The sequence below is a fragment of the Panthera onca genome, chromosome A1 (assembly GCF_046562875.1).
Source record: "Panthera onca isolate mPanOnc1 chromosome A1, mPanOnc1 haplotype 2, whole genome shotgun sequence".
In the NCBI taxonomy this organism is placed as follows: domain Eukaryota; kingdom Metazoa; phylum Chordata; class Mammalia; order Carnivora; family Felidae; genus Panthera; species Panthera onca.
The window spans coordinates 234,660,332-234,681,618 of NC_138339.1; the positions used below are offsets into that span (position 1 = coordinate 234,660,332).

Here is a 21,287-nt window from a genome sequence, read left to right on the forward strand (position 1 = left end):
TTTTCTATGTGATGGAGCTGTTATCTCTGTGTGTTTGTGGGACGAGGTGGATTCAGGTTTCTCCTGTTCTGCCATCTTCCCCAAACTCCTGGTCTTTCCGGTTATTTTTAAAAGTTTATTTATTTATTTTGAGAGAGAGAGAGAAAGCAGGGCGGGGGGAGAGAGAGAGAGAGAGAGAGAGAATGAAAACAGAGGAGAGGCAGAGAGAGAGAGAGAGAGGGAAAGAGAGAATTTCAAGCAGGCTCCACACTGTCAGTGCAGAGCATTACGCCGTGCTTGATCTCAGGAACTGTGAGATCATGACCTGAGCTGAAATCAAGAGTCAGAGGCTTAACTGACTGAGCTACCCAGGCGCCCCTTTCTGATGTTTAAATGTAGTAGATTCATTAGAAAAAAAGAAACACACCCGTGATGGTTTTCTTTGTCCATGACATGGCCTAGGCCTTTGGGGGTAGATGGGTTTAAGATAGCTTTTAATGATAAAGCTCCTGGGAGGGAGAGAAGGGAGAAACATTGCTGGCTCTTGTTATCCTTGAACTATAAGACAGATGCTGATTAGAAGTTCTGTTATAAGAATTACAGGCCATTAGAAAATGTGGAATACATCTTGCTTGTCTATTGTATTCGTAGTTCTTAGTTCCTGAGATGGAGAAAATTCTTTCTTTGTCCTGACATTGTTTTCAGGTAACAATGAGTGTTCAAAAACGACAAAAAAATCTTCAGAAAAGAGTCAGTGTTTTATAATAATATTTTATCCACTTCTGGGTTTTCCTTTGGTGTTTTTAGAGTTCAGAGTGTGAACTGACAGTGGTAATTTTCTTTTTGCCTACAGCACAGCCAAGTACAGCATATGGTCATTCCTCCCTCGATATCTGTATCTGCAGTTTAGCAAAGCTGCTAATGCTTTCTTCCTGTTCATTACTATATTGCAGGTAATATTCCTGAACACATTACTGGATTATGCTTTTTTTAAAAAAGAAAAATGTAAAAAGCTCATTTAGCTGAAATAAAAATTGAACGTACAGAATAAATTGAAACACGGCAAGAAGAGAACTCTCTTCTTACAATATTTAAGTTACTCAGTAAGACTTGGAAATTCTCATTTGGGGGATGAAAAACGTGTTGATGCCCAATAGATGAACTGGCCCACAGTTCTTCCTGATTTAGATCATTAATGAGATATTATTGGACTAACTTTTATAATGTATGCCACCTCCATGAGAGGATAATTTCATTATATTAAAAGAAAGAGTTTAAAGAAAGTCCAAATGCTAGTTTGAAATGGCTAATTTTCTTTTCTTTTTTTAATATTTCAGTAAGAACACTTAATGTGAGATCTACCCCCTTAACAATTTTAAGTGTATGATATACCAGTGTTAACCATAGACATCTGTTGTACAGCAGATTTCTAGGACTTCTTAATCTTGCATAACTTAGACTTTATGCTCATTGAATAACAACTCCTTATCTCTCCCTCTCTCTAGACCCTGACACCACCATTTTACTCTGACTCCATGAATCTGACTACATTAGATATCTCACATAAGTGGATTCATGCAGTATTTGTCTTTCTATAGCTTACTTCATTATAATGCCTTCAAGATTCATCCACGTTGTTACATGTGGCAGAACTTCGTTCTTTTCATAATTTTTTTTAACATTTATTTATTATTGAGAGACAGAAAGACACAGAGCGTGAGCAGGGGAGGGGCAGAGAAAGAGGGAGACACAGAATTCAAAGCAGGCTCCAGGCTCCGAGCTGTTAGCAGAGCCCAATGCGGGGCTTGAACTCACAAACCGCGAGATCATGACCTGAGCCGAAGTTGGCTGCTTAACCAACTGAGCCACCCAGGTGTCCCAGAATTTCCTTCTTTTTAAAATCTGAATAATATTCCATTGTATAGATGCCACATTTTCTTTATCCACTTATCCATCGACAGACATTGAGGTTGTTCCCATATCTTGGCTATTGTGAATAATTCTGCGCTGAATGTGGGAGTGCTGCTATCTCTCCAAGATCCTGGTTTCAACTTTTGGATAAATACCCAGAAGTGGGATGGCTGAAGCATATGGTAGTTCTATTTTAATTTCTTTGAATAAGTTCCATATTATTTTCTGTAACAGCAGCACCATTTTATATTCCCAACAGAAGCATACAAGGATTCCAATTTTTTCACATCCTCACAAACACTTGTTATTTTCTGTGTTTAATTAATAGCCATCCTAACATGTGTGAGGTGATACCTCATTGTGGTTGTGAATTTCATTTGCCTGGTGACTAGTGACATTGAGCACCTTTTCATGTACCTCTTGGCCATTTGTAGGTTGTCTTTGGAGAAATGTCTGTTCAAGTCTTTTGCCCATTGTGATTGGATTATTATTTTTTTTTTTCCTGTTGATTTGGAGTTCCTTCTATATCCTTACCAGATGGAGGGTTTTCAAATATTTTCTCCTATTTTGTAGTCTGCCTTTGCATTTTTTTGATGGTTCCCCTTGTTGCGCAGAAGAATTTTAGTTTGATGTAGTCCCACTTGTCTGTTTTTGCTTTTTTGTTGCCTGTGCTTTTGGCGTCATATCCAAGAAATCTTTGCCAAGACCAACGTCTGGAAGTTTTCCCTCTGTGTTTTCTTTTAGGAATGACATCTTTTCAAAACACTTAAATTCAAGGCCTTCCATAATCTGGTTTATTCCTGTTTCTTCAACCTTGTTTTTGTCATGAACCCTACAACCCAACACAATCTAAGAGGCAAGTCTCCTCACAATTCTTCAGTTTTCTTCCTCTCTTTAGACCTTGGTTCATTCTATTCTCTAACCCAGAAGGCACTCATCTGGCTACACCCTACCCATTCTCTTAAAGGCATAACTCAAAACCATCCTCCTCCAAACTCCACTAAATGCCATGTCCCATGCTAATTTCTCCCTTCCTTATCTTCTGTAGCAGTAATCTGTGCTATACATTATAATTGGTTTTATTTGTCCTGGCAAACTGCAAATTCCTTGAGAATAGAAACTGTGCCTTCAAGGGGCACCTGGGTGGCTAGTAGGTTAGCTGTCCCACTTCAGCTCAGATCATGATCTCACAGTTGGTAAGTTTGAGCCCTGCATTTGGCTCTGTGCTGACAGCTCAGAGCCTGGAGCCTGCTTCAGATTCTGTGTCTTCCTCTCTCTCTGCCCCTCTCCCACTCACGCCTTGTCTCTGTCTCTCAAAAATGAATAAAAACGTTGAAAGAAAGAAAAAAAGAAAAGAAACAGTGCCTTCAAAACAGCCAAGCTTTGAGATAAGAATTTAATGAATCTGTTGAATTGACCTTAAACAGAAGATTGGCATTAGCACAAATTTATAGAGATCACATAGTGTGTACCAAAACCTGGGCATGAAATTAATAATTCAAGGGTGAATTGTCAGACGTAGTTCTCCCTTTGGAGAGCGGGTAGTCTTAACATACAAGTGCTGTAAGAAATATTTATAAAGTGCTAGGGGAACACAGCCTACTCTGGGCTTGAGGGCGAGTGGTTCAGGAAAAGGTACTGAAAAAGAAGACATTTGAGCCAAAGACTAGAGAATGAGGAGCTTAACAGTAAGTAGAGGTCAGTGGAAGAAGAGAAGACCTTTGGGGCACAGAAGACCGTGTGAGCAAAGGCACAGCAACTGGAAACACTGGTCGCCTTTTGTGAGAACCAGGGACCCAGTGGGGGAGGGAAAGAGGTAGACTTTTCTCCAAGAAGGTCTTATATGTTTTGCATTGTGAACATTTAAAGTGTTAAAATTTTCTCTAGCATGTGAAATGTTCTGGAAATGGTAAAAATTTTGTCTGGAGTGTAGAGAAGAAGCTCAAGATGTTGGCCGAGGCCAGGTAATGAGAAGCTTTGTGAGCTACATTCAGAAGCTTGGACTGTAGTGAGAAGGCAGTGACAGTCAGGAGCTACAGTGAAGTGACCAGCTCCGGTGAGGCTTTAACTGAGGAAAAGAGAGAGGGGGGCCTGGGAGCAACATGACGGGCTTGGGGTGCACTGCAGAGAGATGGAGAAGTCAGGCAGAGGCAAGTTCTTTGGATGGCAGGTTTCATTGATAGCCTCAGCGATCCTAGAACCTCTCCCTTTCTTCCTCTGTATCTGACTGCTTTTAAAGTAACCACAAGAATTATTGAGCGCTTCAGAATAGATACTCTTTGGCTGCACAAAGAAATAACAAGCAGGAAATAAGGCAGCATAGAGAGTATCCACTCTCTAGACCCAAGTCTAGAAATACAGGCCTGAGAGCTGTTCTAAATCTGTTAAAGGATCTCCTTTACAACCTCATCTACCCTTGCGTCCATCAGAAAACTGCCAGTCTGCTTGTCACTTTATTTCTCCTATCTTTAAACAGTGGGGCATAGCCCCAGAGCCCTCTCCACAGGTAATTTGTACCCAAGCAACGTTATTCTCCCAGGCCTCCAAAAAATTTCTCTTCCACCTCAAAAAGAAGCAAGATTCAGTTAAGATAACTGACCTTCTGGCTTTAACTGTTTGGAAAGGATGCTATCTTAGACAATTAAGTTTTGAAAGCTTCAAATACAGTCAGCTTCAGAATACAGTCCAAGCCTCTGAATTCAAAACGTAATAACAGTATTCTCTTGGGAAGGTGACATATGACTGAAGCGTTAAGTAGGCGCACTGGTGGCTTTCCCATAATGTAATGTTTCACACCGTGCTCGAGGGATGGTTTCGATGTGCTAAGAGTCTCTTTTTATTTAACACCGTGTGTTGTTTTCATGTCCTGGGTATGCCACGAGTAGCCTGGCTTTTAGTGTTAAGCAAAATACAAGAAAAATTTATCATAGAATTCATAGTGTAACTCTGTTTTCGCAGCAAATTCCAGATGTGTCTCCAACGGGAAAATATACAACTCTCTTGCCTTTGATGATTATACTCACCATTTCAGGCATCAAAGAGATTGTAGAAGATTATGTAAGTTTACTGTTAGTGAAATGTTCTCAAAACTATTGCCTTGAGTACATGAGGTGTATTTCTTGCTCTTTTTCCTAGCTGCGTGTTTTGCAACTGGTATAATTCTTTAAACCTGTAGTTGATGTGAAATGTGAATTAAACTCTAAGGTTTCAAATTTTAAAGTGTGTGTGTGTGTGTGTGTGTGTGTGTGTGTGTGTGTGTGTTTGAGAAACCAGCAGGACTTAATAGTGGTCATAAGAACTATGATAGTATCTTTGGGGATATAATGCAACCAGAGGTGAAGATCCTAAGAGGTCAGGAATTGTGCAGTGACTTCGTTTCTCCTTTAACCTTGTCAGAGCTATAATTTCACGAGAGCCTGCAGGTTTTAGCTGTGAAGGAAAAGAAGAGAGACATTTAAGATTGCTTTCTGTTTGCTCTGACCCTACCTCATAAAGACAGCTGGGCCACTCCAGTAGAGGCCCCTTCCTCCTCACTCACAATCCTCATGCTCATTTTCCAAAATTGCTAACTATTTGTTATTCATATTCTTGTGCCGAATTCCTTCATATCTTATTAAGATAGGACATCAGGAAAATCTGTTTGGTTGCTGGTCTTTTGATTGGTTTATAATAGGAAAGAATTTCTCAAACTTGATTTAAAGCCTTGGGCTAAATTGGAGCGAAATCCACGATTGCTACTTATGTGTTTAACTATAAATATAGTCATTGAAAGCAACCTATAATGTGCTAGCATTTTCAGTAGCATTCATTATGTAGGAGGCCCTGTAAAATGTGCGTGCATGTGCGTGCGTGTGCGTGCATGTGTGTGTGTGTTTGCATGTGTTCACTTAAATGGAGCCACGGACAGGTTAGTGACCTGCGAAGCCTGCATTAGTAAGAGGCTGAGCTGGGATGTTAACCAAGGCAAGCCGTCTCCCGAGGCCACACTTAGCCCCTCCCTTAGATGACCTCTCATTTAGGAGAGTCAGATATGGGCAAAACAAAGAAGAGACTGACAGGTTTGCTGCCTCTGTTCTTTCTTAAACCTACTGTGACTTGTATTATAATGTGAATTATTCACTCTGAACTTCCGATGTAATGGATTTTTTTCTATAACAGAAACGACATATGGCAGACAGATTAGTCAACACAAAGAACACAATAGGTAAGATATTAGACTAAGCTTTTATCTCTTCTCACTGTAAGAAAATACCCAAATTGACCAAATAGATACACATACTGTGTTTCATAACGTTCTATTATTTAAAGGAATAGAGACACAAAAAACCAACAACCAGAAGGAAACTGTTGCCATATGTAAGAATCATCAATTATGTTAATTAGGATAAAAGAAAAGAAAAGAGATGGGAAGTTGGAATATTTGGGATATGAGCAATTCTTACGTCAATCGAAAAGATCTGGAGGGGCACCTGGGTGGCTCAGTCGGTTAAATGTCTGACTTCCACTCAGGTCATGATCTCACGGTTCAGGAGTTTGAACCCCGAGTTGGGCTGTGTGCTGACAGCTCAGAGCCTGGAACCTGCTTCAGAGTCTGTGTCTCCCTCTCTCTCTCCCTCTCAAAAATAAACATTAGAAGAAAAAAAAAAAAGATCTGGGTGTTACATAGTCTCTCCCAGTCCTAGTTTTGATATGTGCTATCTTGATAATTGATTAGAAATATAGGTTATTTTTTGGGCTATCAGCCAGTATTTTAGCATGTAGCAGCGAACTTTTCAGGAGTGGAAGTAACTTAACGTAGCTTCTACCTGTCATCTGTCTATACTTATGTTACATTATACATATTGCTCTATTTTGGTGCAGTGTGTGTGAACAAGGTTTACATATTTTTCCACTTTATGTCAAGGTTAAATTAATAAAGACAGTACCCTGTAAAGAAACACATTTAGATTTTTGGAAAAGTATCTTTTATTATTTTGGACTTTACCTAATATAATTGTTACAGTTAATATATAGCTATATGTTTTTCAGTGTTCAGAGAGAATGAATGGAAAGTGATTATGTGGAAAGAGGTAAGAACGTATTTGAACTTTTAACTTAGTAAGAAGCGCCTACCATATATATTTATTTATTATTATTTTTTTTTATGTTTTATTTATTTTTGAAGGAGAGAGAGACAGAGCATGAGTGAGGGAGGGGCAGAGAGAGAGGGAGACACAGAATCCGAAGCAGGCTCCAGGCTCTGAGCTGTCAGCACAGAACCCGACGCGGGGCTCGAACTCACGGACCGTGAGATCATGACCTGAGCCGAAGTCAGACGCTTAACTGACTGAGCCACACAGGCGTTCCTGGCGCCTACCATATTTAAAGTTACAGATTTTTATCTATGAAACATGATGAAGGAAGTAGAGGATCAAAGAGAATTAAGTATATTTTGCTCAAGGTCACATAGCCCACAAGTGGTGAAACTAGGATTTGAATTGAAGTCTAAGTGGGTGCAATCTACATGCTTCCTAATGCGCCTCTGGGTTACTTCTGTGTCATTTCCTGGAATATCTAAAGATGATGCTTCACAGACTGTTGCTCAGGGTAGAAGGCAGCCTTTATGTGGAGACTACCTCAGGGGATGTTTTCGTGAATATATTTTCCTTGGGATATAAATAAAAGGCATACTGGGGCTAGATACCGACTCTGTCCTCATCAATAATTAATTGCTGAGGCGCCTGGGTGGCTCAGTTGGTTAAGCATCTGACTCTTGATTTCGCTCAGGTCATGATCTCATGGTTCGTGAGATCCAACCCCAGGTCAGGCTCTGTGCTGACAGTGAGGTGCCTGCTTGAGATTCTGTCTTTCCCTCTCTCTCTCTCTGCCCCTCCCTGGCTTGCACCTGTGCGTGCTGTCTCTCTCTCTCTCCCAAAATAAATAAACTTAAAAATAATAGGAATTAATTGCTGACCAGTGTAAAATTCCTTTGAAGGCTAATTATAAGAATGTTTTGATTTCTAGGTATCAGTATTTCTTTCCCTAAGAGAGATAAAACAGTCATGATTGCATTTTGCTCCTCTCATTGAGATGAAGAGAACAAAGCCACTGACAGATCCACTCCATTCCTGATGGCAGAATGTCAGGGGAGAATGACAAGAGGAAAGGAGTGAGGCTCCAGCGGGTGGGCGGGGTGCTTCTCTCAGAGCAGAGGTGACTGCATGATTGACTTTTAATTTACCCCCAGTGCCTTCCACTGGAAAAGCAAGTCAAATAGCTAGAGCCAAGGCCCAGGAATTGTTATCTGTCTGACTCCTTTTATACCTGTACAATCAAATGGAGCACTCTAAATGTCAGGGGCTTACAAAAGGAAAAGGGAGTTGGTTTGGAGGTACTGTGGGCAAAACAGAAAGAGAGCTTGTAAGACATGACCACCCTTAGGGGAATGACTGCCTGCTGTCAGTTCCATGAATGCATAATTTTCGGGGTCACTGTTGTTTCGGGGGGGCGGGGCGGAAATCTAATTACAAAGTTTCAACTTGTCTCAGTCTAGCCATTGTTAGATCTTATTGTAAATTAGTCGTTTATGTAAGTTACAAATTTATTGTTCACTGCATTGTGAATTTTTATGTAATATGTAAGCTGTGAATGTTTATTTGTCAATCTATTTTTCTCCCCTGCTGTTGCACGTGTTCTCTGCCTTTGTAGACACATGCAACTTTTAAGGTTCTCTCTTCACTTTGATATGGAAGTATTTAATTAACCTTTGCCCAATTAGTGAAGGTAGACATGATCTGTGTGATCATGCCATAAAAAGGAAAATAGAGTCTCCTTTTCTCTTCCTCTTCAGAAGATATCACTATTATTTTTTCCAACATAGTTCTAGAAATTGGTTTATGAGAGAATTTTGCCCTCTGCCCCTCTGCTTTTCTAGCTGCCCAGGAAGGGCCTGCCACTTTTAAGACTAATGTCCTCAATACTTAGCACAGTGGAAATAAATGCTCAAGGGGTTTGTCAAACAAAAAGTACACAAGAAGAAAGCATCAAGAACTCATATTGTTTTCCTTCTGTATTGTTCCTAGTATTTACATCTCTCTCTTACTTACAAGTTGGAATTCATTTATACATTCAGCCAACAAATATTTATTTATTTGTTCATTCATTCATTCACTCATTCATTCCCTGTTCCACATAAAGTTCACAGACCAGCAGAGAAAAACACATCATTAGGCAAGCAGTTACAGCGTGATGGTGTATGAACAGCGTATCATGGGAAGAATACTAGTACCAGTAGGCCTGTTTGGATTTCTCAGCCTTGGCAGAGCTTACATTTTGGGCCAGAAAATTATTTGCTGTAGGGGCTGTCCTGTGCATTGTCGAATGTTTCGCAGTATCCCCGGCCTCCGGGCACTTGATGCCAATAGCACGACCCCCTAAAACCCCAACATCGTGACAACCAAAAATGTCTCCAGACATCGCCAAAGGTCCCTGGTGGAGGGGGAGGGCAAAAGAGACTCTGGTTAAGAGCAACTACTTTAGAGGAATGAATCCCTGAAAAACTAAAATTGTTCTAATGTAGCCGAAGTTTCTTAGCATGGCTTCAGGATTTTCGTATCAGAATTTTTCTTAAGAATATTTGACATGTTTTGCCTCTATCTGTGCTTTTAGAATTTATGCTTCGGTTGTTTCTTTCCCGGTTTAAAAGGTCAAGGTGGGTGACATTGTGAAGGCCTCAAATGGACAATTCCTTCCTGCAGACATGGTTCTGATTTCTTCCAGGTTAGTCACGTTGGTGTGCATTTAAGGAACTTTTATTCTGAATGAGAAATTTTAAGGAAAACAAAGGCCTACCCTACTCACCCCTTTCTCCATCCATCTCTCTATAGTATAGACTAGTACCTGCAAAGTTTTACTGTGAAAGGACTCAGAGTAAATATTCTCAGCTTTGGGGGCCATGCAGTCTCTGTTGTGGCATCAGAAATAGCCATAGGCAACATGTAAACAAATAGGTGCGGCCGTGTTCCAAAAAAACTTTATTTATAAAAAGAGGCAGGGCTTGCATTAGGCCTGTGGGCCGTAGTTTGCTGACTGCTATTCTATACTTTTATTATCTTTTTCTTTAATTTCCCTGGGCATATTTTCTTCTTTCCTAATTATTAGATTAATTCCATCCCTTCTATAATTTCTACAGACGTTCAGCAAAAATTCGAAAAATTTATACCTGTCTTATTTTAATCTTACGGCAATTCTGAGATGTTCCCATTCTATAAACAAAGTGACTTGCACAGAGAGTAAGTGATTTTTTTGGTACCATTAAGTGGGTTCATGTGAGACCCAAATTTAAAAACACAGTCTCTGGTCTCTTTGTAGAACTTCATTGCTTTATTCACTGGCTGTTTTAGAGGAAACTTACACAGAGACTCCCTGCAATGGGTATTTCCTTCCCATCAGGTGGTGTCTGACCACCTTCCTCATGCTTCTGTGTTGTCCCTCCTGGGTTTCCTCCTTCTTGTTCTCTGTAAGGAGAACATAGTCTAGGGCATCTGTGGGTAAGAGTGGCTATAGTCATGAACACAGCTGCACTTGACATGTTGGGTAAACTGGTTCCCTAGATAAGTCATAATCATCTCAAGGTAAAAAAAAAAAAGTTCCTAGCCATCTAGACACACGTCACTCTGCAGCATAGAGAGATTTCTTGGGAAGAGAAGCAGATTTGTTCTAGAGCTATTGTCCAAGCTTCTTGAAAAGCAGTAATTCCAACATTAGCTCTTTTTCCTACCAGATGCACTTTGTTCTTTTGTCATGGTTGCGTTAACCCACCGGACAGAGGAACTTACTGTTGCTGATGTGTTTCTCTTTTGGGTTTGGTTAGGGTTATGGGGTTGACATAGGAGCCAGAGATGTACCATAAAGTGTTTTGTTTTTATAACCTCTACATTATTTGTTTGTGTGACTTTCTTTACCTCTTCCTTTCTCTCAAAAAAGTACTACTTATATAGAAAACAGTATTTTTTTTGGAGTAGGAGAGAAGTAAGGGGGGGGGGGACAAAAATCATTATTCTTGGACTTTTTTCTGGCATTTTTATAGATTATATTTTCTAAGTTTTCACCCTACCCCTGCTAAACAATTCAGATACACACATATGTGCACGCACATGCATGCACCTGCGCATTCGTGCGCGCGCGCGCGCGCGCGCACACACACACACACACACACACACACACACACACACACACACACACACACACACACACACACACACCCCAGTGCTTATTTGATTGGGCATAAAAGTAAGAAAACCAGATTGAAGCCAAGAATGAACTGAGAATCTTGGAAGAATCTTCCTAAGAATCTTGGAAGGTAATCGTGTGCCAATATAGGCTTTTCCCCCAAGGGTTTCTGCCAAACCATGAAGACCATAAGCGTCCATTTTGTTAAGCTTAGTGAGTACAAGAGACAGGGATAAAGCCCAGGGGACACCCCTATGTGGAGAACTGGGTAGGGGATTCTTGCATAAAGTTGAGAATTACAATCTTAGTTTAGGTAGAATGAAAAGTAAAACCTGCCATGCTGTAGGGGGCAATAGAGAAATGTGCTTGCCTTGACTTTGGCACAGAGGGGAGGGGAGACATTCCCTGTGAGAATTCAAGCTGACTCATGCACATATGATCTCTGAATTCACCTGGCCTGTGGGTTGAAAAGATTTTAAGAAGAGAATTTAATGTCATCATGGAAAATAAAGAAAAAAACCTCTAATTAATTAGAAGGAGATAAAACAGAGAAAAGAAAAGGCAACAGTCCAAAAGATAATGGCTGACAGGTTTTCAGAATTGTTGGAAGTCCATCCCTTGGATTCACTGGGTTTCCTGGATCTGAAGCTAGAAGTAAATAATAGGAAACATCAGAGTCATTGTGAGTGTGATAATCAGAATTGTGTTTGTATTGTTCAGAATGAGGATGAAAATACCAATTGGCTAGAAACCTTAAATTCTGGATTATTTGTGTAAAAATTTACTTTAATATCTAAAAGATTAGACATAGAGGATATAACTTCCAGCCATATCAAGGGGAAAGATTATTTGAGCAGAAGGAAAAAGCCCTCAAAGGTAACTAAAAGAATAGAAAAAAGAGGCAAAAAGAGGGAGAAACAGAATGCACATAATCAGGTAGTAGAATAAAGAAAAATATATCATCAATTAAAGCAAATGGATTTAAGAAGTTAAAAAGAGAAGGTTATAAAATTGTCCAGCTATATGTTTATAAGAAATTCACAAAACACAAGTGCTCACAAAGATTAAAAATCAAAGGATGAAAAAATACACACAGAAAATAGTAAAGAAAAGAAGTCCAGAAGAGACGGTATCACTATTAGATGAAATAGGTTTTGAGGCAAAAAGCGTTGAGGTAAAGCCTCATTGAAGAAAAAGAAAAGAGCCATTGCACAATAAAAGTTTTAATTTATGGAGAAAAGAGGAAACTTATACATCTACAAGAAATTTACAAACCCCACATCATACTGTGATGTTTTAATATTTGCTTTCAGGAACTGATCAAATGGAGAAGAAAGTCCATATGGAGGTAGAATACTTGAAAAGCACAATAACAACCTTGAAATAATGGCATGTATAGAACAGAACTTTTTGGTGTATTATACCAAAAAGTGATGTATACACAATCTTCAAGCACAGTTAGGAATATATGTCAATATATTCTGTCATAAGACAGAATCAACAGATTTTTAAGAGACTGGTATCCCATAGGCCACCTGCTCTGACCACAATGCTATTAAGTTAGAATTCAATAATAAGATAACTAGGAACCTTATGTGTTGGAAATAAAACATACCTGTAACATGGGTCAAGGAGGCAATCATAATGGAAATTGGAAAATACTTAGATTTTAGTACTTATGAGAATGCATCAAATCTCCTGTGTTATAACTAAATTTATAGACATTTTCATTACAAAAGAAATAAATGCAAAAAAAAAAAAAAAAAAGAGCTAAGAATCCAGTCTAAGAAAATAGCTATAGTACAAAAGAATAAACTCAAAGAAATCAAACATAAGGAAATAATAGAGATAAGAGTAGAAATTAATGGGGTGCCTGGGTGGCTCAGCTGATTGAGTGTCCAACTCTTGATTTTGACTCAGGTCATGATCCCAGGATCATGGGATCGAGCCCTGCATTGGGCTCCGCAGTGAACATAGAGCCTGCTTAAGATTATCTTTCTCTCTCCCCCTCTGTCCCTCCCCACCTCTCTCAAATTAAAAAAAAAAAAAAGTAGAAATTAATGAAAGAAAAACAGTGGAGAAGATCAAAATGGGCAAAGCTTGCTTCTTAGAAAAAGACTAATAAATGAAAGTTTGGTAAGATTAATCAAGGAAGAAAAGGAAAGGCACAAATATGTGTATTTGTTTAAAAATTGAAAATTTGATATAAATGCACCAGAGATTAAAGAGAGGATCTTATGAAAGTTTTATGATCTTGTTTTAGCATTTAAGTGAAATGCATAAACCCATAGGAAAATATAATATACCAAAACTTATTCTAGAAGAGATATAGAGCCTGAATGGTCCTATAATCATTAAGGATATTATATAAGTAGTAAAAAACCAAAACAAAATGAAACCAAAAAAACACATAAACTTCCCACAAAGAGACTATCAAGACCAGACACTGTAACTGTCAAATTCTATCAAACATTCAGTGTAGAGAAAATACCAATTTTCTAATAAACTCCTCAAAGAAATACCAAGAATATCCTCTAATTTTCTGAAACTGGTATAAACTTGACACATAAAAATTACCAAATACAGAATGAGAAAGGAAACTGACAAGTCCATTTTGCTGTTAATTTTAATATAAAATCTTGAAACCTGACAGTATAAAAGATGGTAATATGTAATGATCAAATGGGGTTTATCACAGGAATGTATATATATTTTTTAATAAGGAGTCTGACTCCATTTTTGGATCTTTGCTGACAGCTTTTAAGCCTCCTTTCCTCTTCCCCTTCTGCCCCATGTCTAGACTGGCTGACAGAAAAGCCTGTGTGCTCCCTCCTTTGGCACCTGCAGGAGTTTCAAATCATGTAAGCCTCTGCTTGAGTGAGGGCTTCCTCCCTAACCACCAAAAGAGCCCCACCCCTAAGCCTGTCTCCTTTACCTGCTCTCTTAAGGCATTTCTGGATCAGCTTCAAAGGTCTGCCCTCTTCTCCCCAGAAAACCTTATCATGTATATAATCTTCCCACCCTTTTGGTGTGTTTGTGGCATCATCAGTTTTGACACTCAAGCCAAATTTTGGGTGGGTGGCTGGCTGATCCTGCTTCTAAAGGGTAACCACAACAGTTTTTTTTTTTTTTCTTATTAGGAAATCAGTTGACTTTTAAATAAGGAGGAAAAAGTTACAAGCAAAAAATTTATACATATATATATATATATATATACACACATATATACATATATAAGTATATATATCTATCTTTTATATTTACTTATATAGTATATATATGGTCATATATATATATATTTAATATATATATATGCCATATGTGTCTTTTATGTTTACCTACGTGGTACTTTTAATGGTACTCTTTTTTTCTCCATGTGGATTGAGATACTGCCCTTTGACCTTTCATTTTAGTCTGAAGAAACCCCTTCAGTATTTATTATAGGGTAAGCCTGCTGTCAACAATGTCTTTGTTTTTATTTATCTGGGAATGTATTAGTTCTTCATTTTTTGAAAGGTAGTTTTGTTGGATATGGCATTCTTGGTTGATAATTTTTTTCCAGTGCTTTGAATATGCCATCCTAGTACCTTCTATCCTCCAAGGTTTCTGCTGAGAAAGATTTGATAGTCTTTTTTATCATCTCTTCAAAGTGGTGAGTAGCTTTTCTCTTGTTGCTCTCAAGATTTTCTCTTTGGCTTTAATTTTCAAGTTTGATTAGGATTTGTCTACGTGTGGTTTCTTTGAGAATATTTTACTTGGAGGCTTATTTTGTTGAGCTTCTTGGATGTGTAGATTAATGCTTTTCATCAAATTTAGGAAGTTTGGGGTATCATTTCTTTAAATATTTTTTCTGCCCCTTTCTGAATTCTTTTGGGACTCCCATTATATGTACGTTGCTATGTTTGTTTGTGTCCCACAGGTCTCTGAGGCTCTGGTTTTTTTTTTCTTTATTCTTTTAAATTTTTATTCCTTAGCCTGAGTTATCTCAGTTGACCTATCTTCCAGTTCGAGTCTGCTCAAATCTGAGCAGTGGATTTTTCGTTTCAGTTATCATACTTTTCAACCCCAGAATTTCTATTTGCTCTCTTTTTTCTAATTTCTGTTCTTATTGATATTCCCTATTTGAGGGGACACGTTCTAATATGTTATTTCTTTTGACATAGTTTCCTTCAGCTATTGGAACATATTTAGTATAGCTGATTTACACCTGTCTGGTAAGTTCAAAGTCTGGATTTGTTCAGGAAGACTTCCTATTGATTTTTAATCTGTATATGGTTCATCCTTACTTGCTGCTCATGGTTTTCATGTTTCATGTTTTTTTGTTGAAAATTGAACATTTTAAGTAATATAATGTGGCATCTCTGGCCATCAAATTCTCTCTCCTCCCCAGGATTTCTTTTTGTTGCCTTTCATTAGAAGTGTTTCTTTTAGGGGGCACCTGGGCGTGAGTTTGAGCCTCACGCCGGGCTCTGTGCTGACAGCTCAGAGCCTGGAGGCTGCTTTGGATTCTGTGTCTCCCTCTCTCTCTGCCCCTCCCCTGCTCATGCTCTCTCTCTCTCTCTCTCTCAAAAATAAATAAAAATTTAAAAAGAAAGTTTTTCTTTTAGGCTTTTTGGTTAGTCTGTTGTTTTCCCTAACTTATACATCACCTCAGATAGCTGCAACATTAAAATACTTTCCTGTAAATGTTCTCAACGAATGTTTCTCCTACACCCACCACTGTCTACCTAGATTTGAGCACTGGGTAAGCTCTGGGTTAAGTCACATAAAAACAAGCCCTTCAGGTGGGACCTTCCAGAGACCATCAGACAGGTGAAATAATAACTTTTTGGGAATAAGGCTTTGAAAGAGGTCATTCTCTTTTATGCTCCCTCAGTACTAGATATGTGGACTGTTATTTTTTAAAGCTGCTACTTAGCCCAAAGCAGGAGGAAGTTAAAATATTACAAAGCTCTCTTTAAAAACAACAACAAGATTTGGCTTTTTTTTTTTTTTTTTCTTGAATAAAATCTCCCTGGATTGATTTAAATCTTTAGTTAAATTTCAGAGTTGTGAAAAACTTGATTCTGGTAATTTTTGTCAGTTATCTCATTGTTCCATAGAGGAGAAAGTTTTTGGAAGTTCTTACTTTGTTATATCACTGACATCCTTAATGAAGATCTGTTTTTATTTTGGGGTATATGGTCTTGGCTGGCAAAATTGATAGATTGTTTTATTTTAAACTTGATACTGCTGTGAATAAGTCAAAAGAGATAAGACTGAAATCAAGACTTTAATGACAATTTTTGTTATTCTTTGTGGCACTCCCCGCCTCCCCAAATAATTAATTTTCATGAGTGAGTTGCATTTGACATGGAGTAAAATCTGGCAAGACAAATGTTTGTTAATTCAGTGTTAATTTCTTCACTGGTGAGGTTAGATAGAAATGGAGAAGCCCAAATGTAGTGTTTGAGGATTTCAGCTCTGTCCAGAGTTATCCTAAAGATTTACCCTCATTATAAAGGCCATAGAGCCTGAGCTCTTGGGAACTACCACGGACACATTTTAGAAAAGAACAGAATTTTAAGTTTGACCTAGTTGTGATGCTGGTCTGTCCTGGCCTATATAACATATCCTGTTCACCGTCAGCCATTTCTCTTTTTGAGATTAAAGAGTAATCACACAGCTTTTGAAGGGTAGAAAGTTCTCTACTATAGGGTGAATTTTAGGCTGGTGGTATCAGACTGTTAATATCTCCCGGAAAAGTAACTGTGGTCTTTTCGGTTTTGAAGAAACAGAGCTGTTGATGTAGGTCCCATTTCATTGTTCATATTATTGGGAAATTAGTTTTTTTGACAGATATTCATTCAATGTTATTTGCTTTATTTTCCTTAGTGAACCTGAGGCAACATGTTATGTTGCAACATCTAATCTGGATGGGGAGACAAACCTAAAAATACGGCAGGTAAAGACACCTTTTTAAATCCTGATTTTATGCTTAAGCTCACAATGTCAAGTTTTGTCAGGTGCCAATTATTTATTTTTCATGAAGAAAAGTATCTCACTACTCTGGTGTAGATGTAATGAGTCCTCAGCAGTTATTTACAGGGTACTTTAAAAAAAACAAGTAGGAACTAGGTAAGAAAAAAGTGTCCTATAAAATTCAGGTCATAAAGGATAACATACCTTTGAGCATGCTGTTTTGAGGATATTTTTGTTAGTGCTTTGGTAATATAACTATCTTCATGATAAATATCATCATTATTAATCTAAATGAGCTCTGAGTGATCTTATATAACACTGCTTTTTAAACTATCATTTGAATTTCAGAGTAACTTGTGATTATGAATGGAAGGAGATAGTTTTCCAATTAACTTCCTATTAATGGAAAAAAGACATTGATCTTTAAGATCATTGCGTCTTGGGTGCCTGAGTGGCTCAGTCAGTTGAGTGTCCAACTCTTGGTTTTGGCCCAGGTCATGATCCCAGGGTTGTAGGATTGAGCCCCGTGTCGGGATCTGTGAGGAGTGTGGAGCCTACTTAAGATTCCGTATCCTTCTCCCCTGTTCATGTGCTCTCTCTCTTCCTCTTAAAAAATAAAAAAAATAAATAAAATAATTGAGTCTTTGCTTTATCACTTGGCTTCAGAAAGGAAGCCCCTGATTTGACATTTGAATATTTACATGTCTGCTAATCTTTTTTGCAAACTTTAGTGTGATTGAAAGTGAAAAATATGTATTTAGGATTTATTAAAGTAGTACATCATCTTTGTAAAAATAGTACAAACAGTACAGAAACCTAGGCAGTCTATTAAGCCTTCTCTATCTTCTAAATCCCACCTTTATCCCCAGTACTAATTGTTGTGATAGTTTGGTGGTACCTTCTTGAATTTTAAAAATGCAATTATAGACTTCTGTTTCAGGAGAAATGAAGTAGGCATGTTTTCTTCTATTTTCCTGCTAAGTACAACTAAAAAGTTTGGACATTATGTAGAAAACAATTATAAGGAGACATTGAAAGTGTCATTGAAAAACATTGAAAGAGTGACAGAAGAAGGTAGATTGTGGGACCTTAGAACCCATGGAACAACATGGTGGTGAGTTCCCTGGGTTTTCCTTTTGCCTTGTATATACCAGGTTTGGGACTGAAGAAACCAAAAACCCAGAAAAACCAATGGACACAGACCCAAAAAAGGATGGTCCAACAAAAGCCTCCTTTCTCTAGTCAAAGGACTGGGAAAAGGGCAGAGAGTAAGACAGAAACTTTGACAACGGCCACTCTACCCCAGCCAGACACGGAGTGAAAATATGGTCCCATTCCCACCTCTGCCAGCAAAGGTTGAATGTAGAGCCTTGACTTCCACCGTTACCATCCTGAAATGAGGCACCCAACTCCACCACAAAGATGATGTCAGAGAAACCAAGTAGGAAGCTAAGACTTTGCTTTTGTAATAAGGGTGGCAGTAAGGCCCTCTCCTCTTTCCACAGTGTCAGTGGAGACGACATGGACATCAGTAATAAGGTGTTCCAATCTCTTCAATGATGGAAGCGACAGGGCAGCCAGAACTCCCACTCCTGTCCAGCTGTAACAAGGGGCCTCCCCATTTGGCTGTCAACAGAGGCCAAGTGTGCAACTTGTCCTTCTACCCCCATCTTGCAGTAATGAGGCAACACCTGCTTCCTCTGTCAGAGTGGTGTCAAAGGAAGCCACCTAACACAGAAAGCTTAAATGATGTCCAGATCTTATAATACCCCAAATGTCCAGATTCCAATAAAAAGTCACTTATTATGCCAAAAACCAGGAGGATCTCAAACTCATTGAAAAGACGACAGCTAATGCCAACACCAAGATAACGAGATGTTAGAATTATCTGGAAGCGATTTTAAAGGATCCATTGGGAAAAAAAAAACTCCAATGAGCAACTACAAACATTCTTGAAACAAATAGGAACATATAAAAAGTCTCAGCGAAGAAACAAAATCTCAGCAAAGAAATAGACGACCCAATGGAAATTTTAGAACTGAAAAGTACAAAAAGTACTTAAGGCATTAAAAACTCTCAAGTGATGAACTCAACAGCAGAATAGAAGGGACAGAGGAAAGAATCCATGAACTGAAAGATAAAGCAATAGAAGTTGCCCAGCTTGAATAACAGAGATAATAGGCTGAGAAAAAAAATGAACAGAGCCTCAGAGACCTGTGGGAATATAACCGAAGAGCTCACATTCGTGACATGAGCTACTGGAAGGGGAAAAGAGGGTGGAGCTGAAAAACTATCAGAAGAAACAGTGGCTAAAACTTCACAAATTTGCCAAAAAAAACGTAAACAAACTATAAATTTAAGAAGCTGAGTGAACCAAAAAGGATAAACCCAAAGAAATCCATACAAAGACACATTATAATCAAACTTCTGAAAACAAAAAATATTTTAAAGTAGTTGAGAGAAGAAAGATACTCCCTATAGGGGAAAGACCATTTGTATAAAAGCAGATCTCTTATTAAGACCCATGGAGGTCAGGGGAGCCTGGGTGGCCCAGTCGGTTAGGCATCTGACTTTGGCTCAGGTCGTGATCTCGTGGTCCGTGAGTTTGAGCCCCGCGTTGGGCTCTATGCTGACAGCTCAGAGCCTGGAGCCTGCTTCCGATTCTGTGTCTCCCTCTCTCTTTCTGCCCCTCCCCCACTCATGCTCTGTCTCTGTCTCTCTCTCTCTAAAATAAACATTAAAAAAATTTAAAAAAGACCCATGGAGGTCAGAAGGAAGTGGCATAACATTTAAAAAATGCTGATAGGGAAGAACTGTCAGTCCAGAATCATGTATGGAGCAAAAATATTTTTCAGGAATGAAGAGAGAATTAAAACATTCCCGATTGAAGGAAAAAAATAACAGAGTTTGTTGCCACAAGACGTACTGTAAAGAATGGCTAAAGGAAGGAAGGAAACCATAAAAAAGGAACATAAGAAACAAGGAATAAAGAATATGATAAGCAAAAATAAGGCCAAATACAATACGCTTCTTTGCTCTTCAGCTTTCTAAATTATGTTTGATGGTTGAAACAAAAATTATAAAGTTATCTGATGTGGTTGTAAATGTATGAAAGAAAATCTATAAGGTATGTAACAGAGGAGGGTAAAGAGACATAAAAGGAAGCAAGCCTTCTATATTTTGTTTAAACTTGTAAGATGACACAAACTGTGAGAAGTTATACATAAATAATGTAATGCCTGGAATAACCACTACAATAGTTATACACTGAGGAATATACTAAAAAACAATCAAATCAAAATGAAATTCTAAAAAAATGTTCAAGTAACCCAAAGGAAAGCAGGAGAAAGAAAAAACAATAAAGCAAAATCAGAAAAAAACAAACAAAATCAATACTTACATTAAATGCCCTGAAATATTGGATTAGAATATTATCTAATGGATTAAAAGCATGATCCAAGCATATGCTGGATGATATAAGTTTTCTATACAAAACTCACTTTAATTATAATGGTATAGGCAGGTTAAAAGTAAAAGATAGAAAAAGATATGTCATGTAAAGATAAAATAAGTCAGGAGTGGCTTTATTAATAGCATATCAAGTAGACATCAGAGCAAACGAAACTGCCAGAGATAGAAGGGAACATTTTTTATTATGTAATGACAAGAGAGTCGATCCACCAATAAGACATAGCAGTGTTAATGTGTATGCATCAAAATACAGAGCTGCAAATATGTGAAGCTAAAATTGCTAGAACTTAAAGGATAAATATGCATATCCACATTTTTAGTAGGAGACTTCAGCAACCCCGTCTCATTAATTGACAGAACAACCAGACAGAGAATTCTCAAAGATACAGAACTAAATGCCATCAACCAACAGGATCTATTTGATATTTATACAGCATTCAACAATACCCAACAAAAGAAAGACATACTCTTTTTGGTGCTCAAAGAACGTACACCAAGATACAGAATACCTGTGTCATCAAACAAGCCTCATAAAAATGAAAAAAATTGAAGCCATGAAGAACGTGTTCTCCACCCATGGGAGAATAAAGCTAGAAATTGTGGCAAACATAACAGAAAAACCTACAAACACTTAAAAAGATAAATTGAATAGCCTGATAACTTCTAAGGAAATTGAATTCATAATTTAAAAATGCCCCCAAAAGAAATCTCAAAGCCCTGGTGGTTTCAGTGGAATATCCTAACAAACATGCAAT

At 38.1% G+C, this 21,287-nt stretch overlaps 1 protein-coding gene across 6 annotated transcripts in view; it reads left to right on the forward strand.

Moving 5' to 3' along the window:
- LOC132680603 (phospholipid-transporting ATPase IB-like) overlaps positions 1-21,287 on the forward strand; it is a 222,975-nt gene that overhangs the window by 32,063 nt on the left and 169,625 nt on the right. For 5 of the 6 annotated variants that reach the window (XM_078445640.2, XM_078445698.2, XM_078445736.2 and 2 more), the window contains exons 3-8: positions 833-932; positions 4,849-4,947; positions 6,049-6,094; positions 6,919-6,959; positions 9,575-9,648; positions 16,975-17,044. In XM_078445640.2, the coding sequence (XP_078301766.2) occupies positions 833-932; positions 4,849-4,947; positions 6,049-6,094; positions 6,919-6,959; positions 9,575-9,648; positions 16,975-17,044 (430 nt within the window). The remainder of the gene's footprint in view (positions 1-832; positions 933-4,848; positions 4,948-6,048; positions 6,095-6,918; positions 6,960-9,574; positions 9,649-16,974; positions 17,045-21,287) is intronic. The other variant, XM_078445769.2, reaches the window with a different exon arrangement.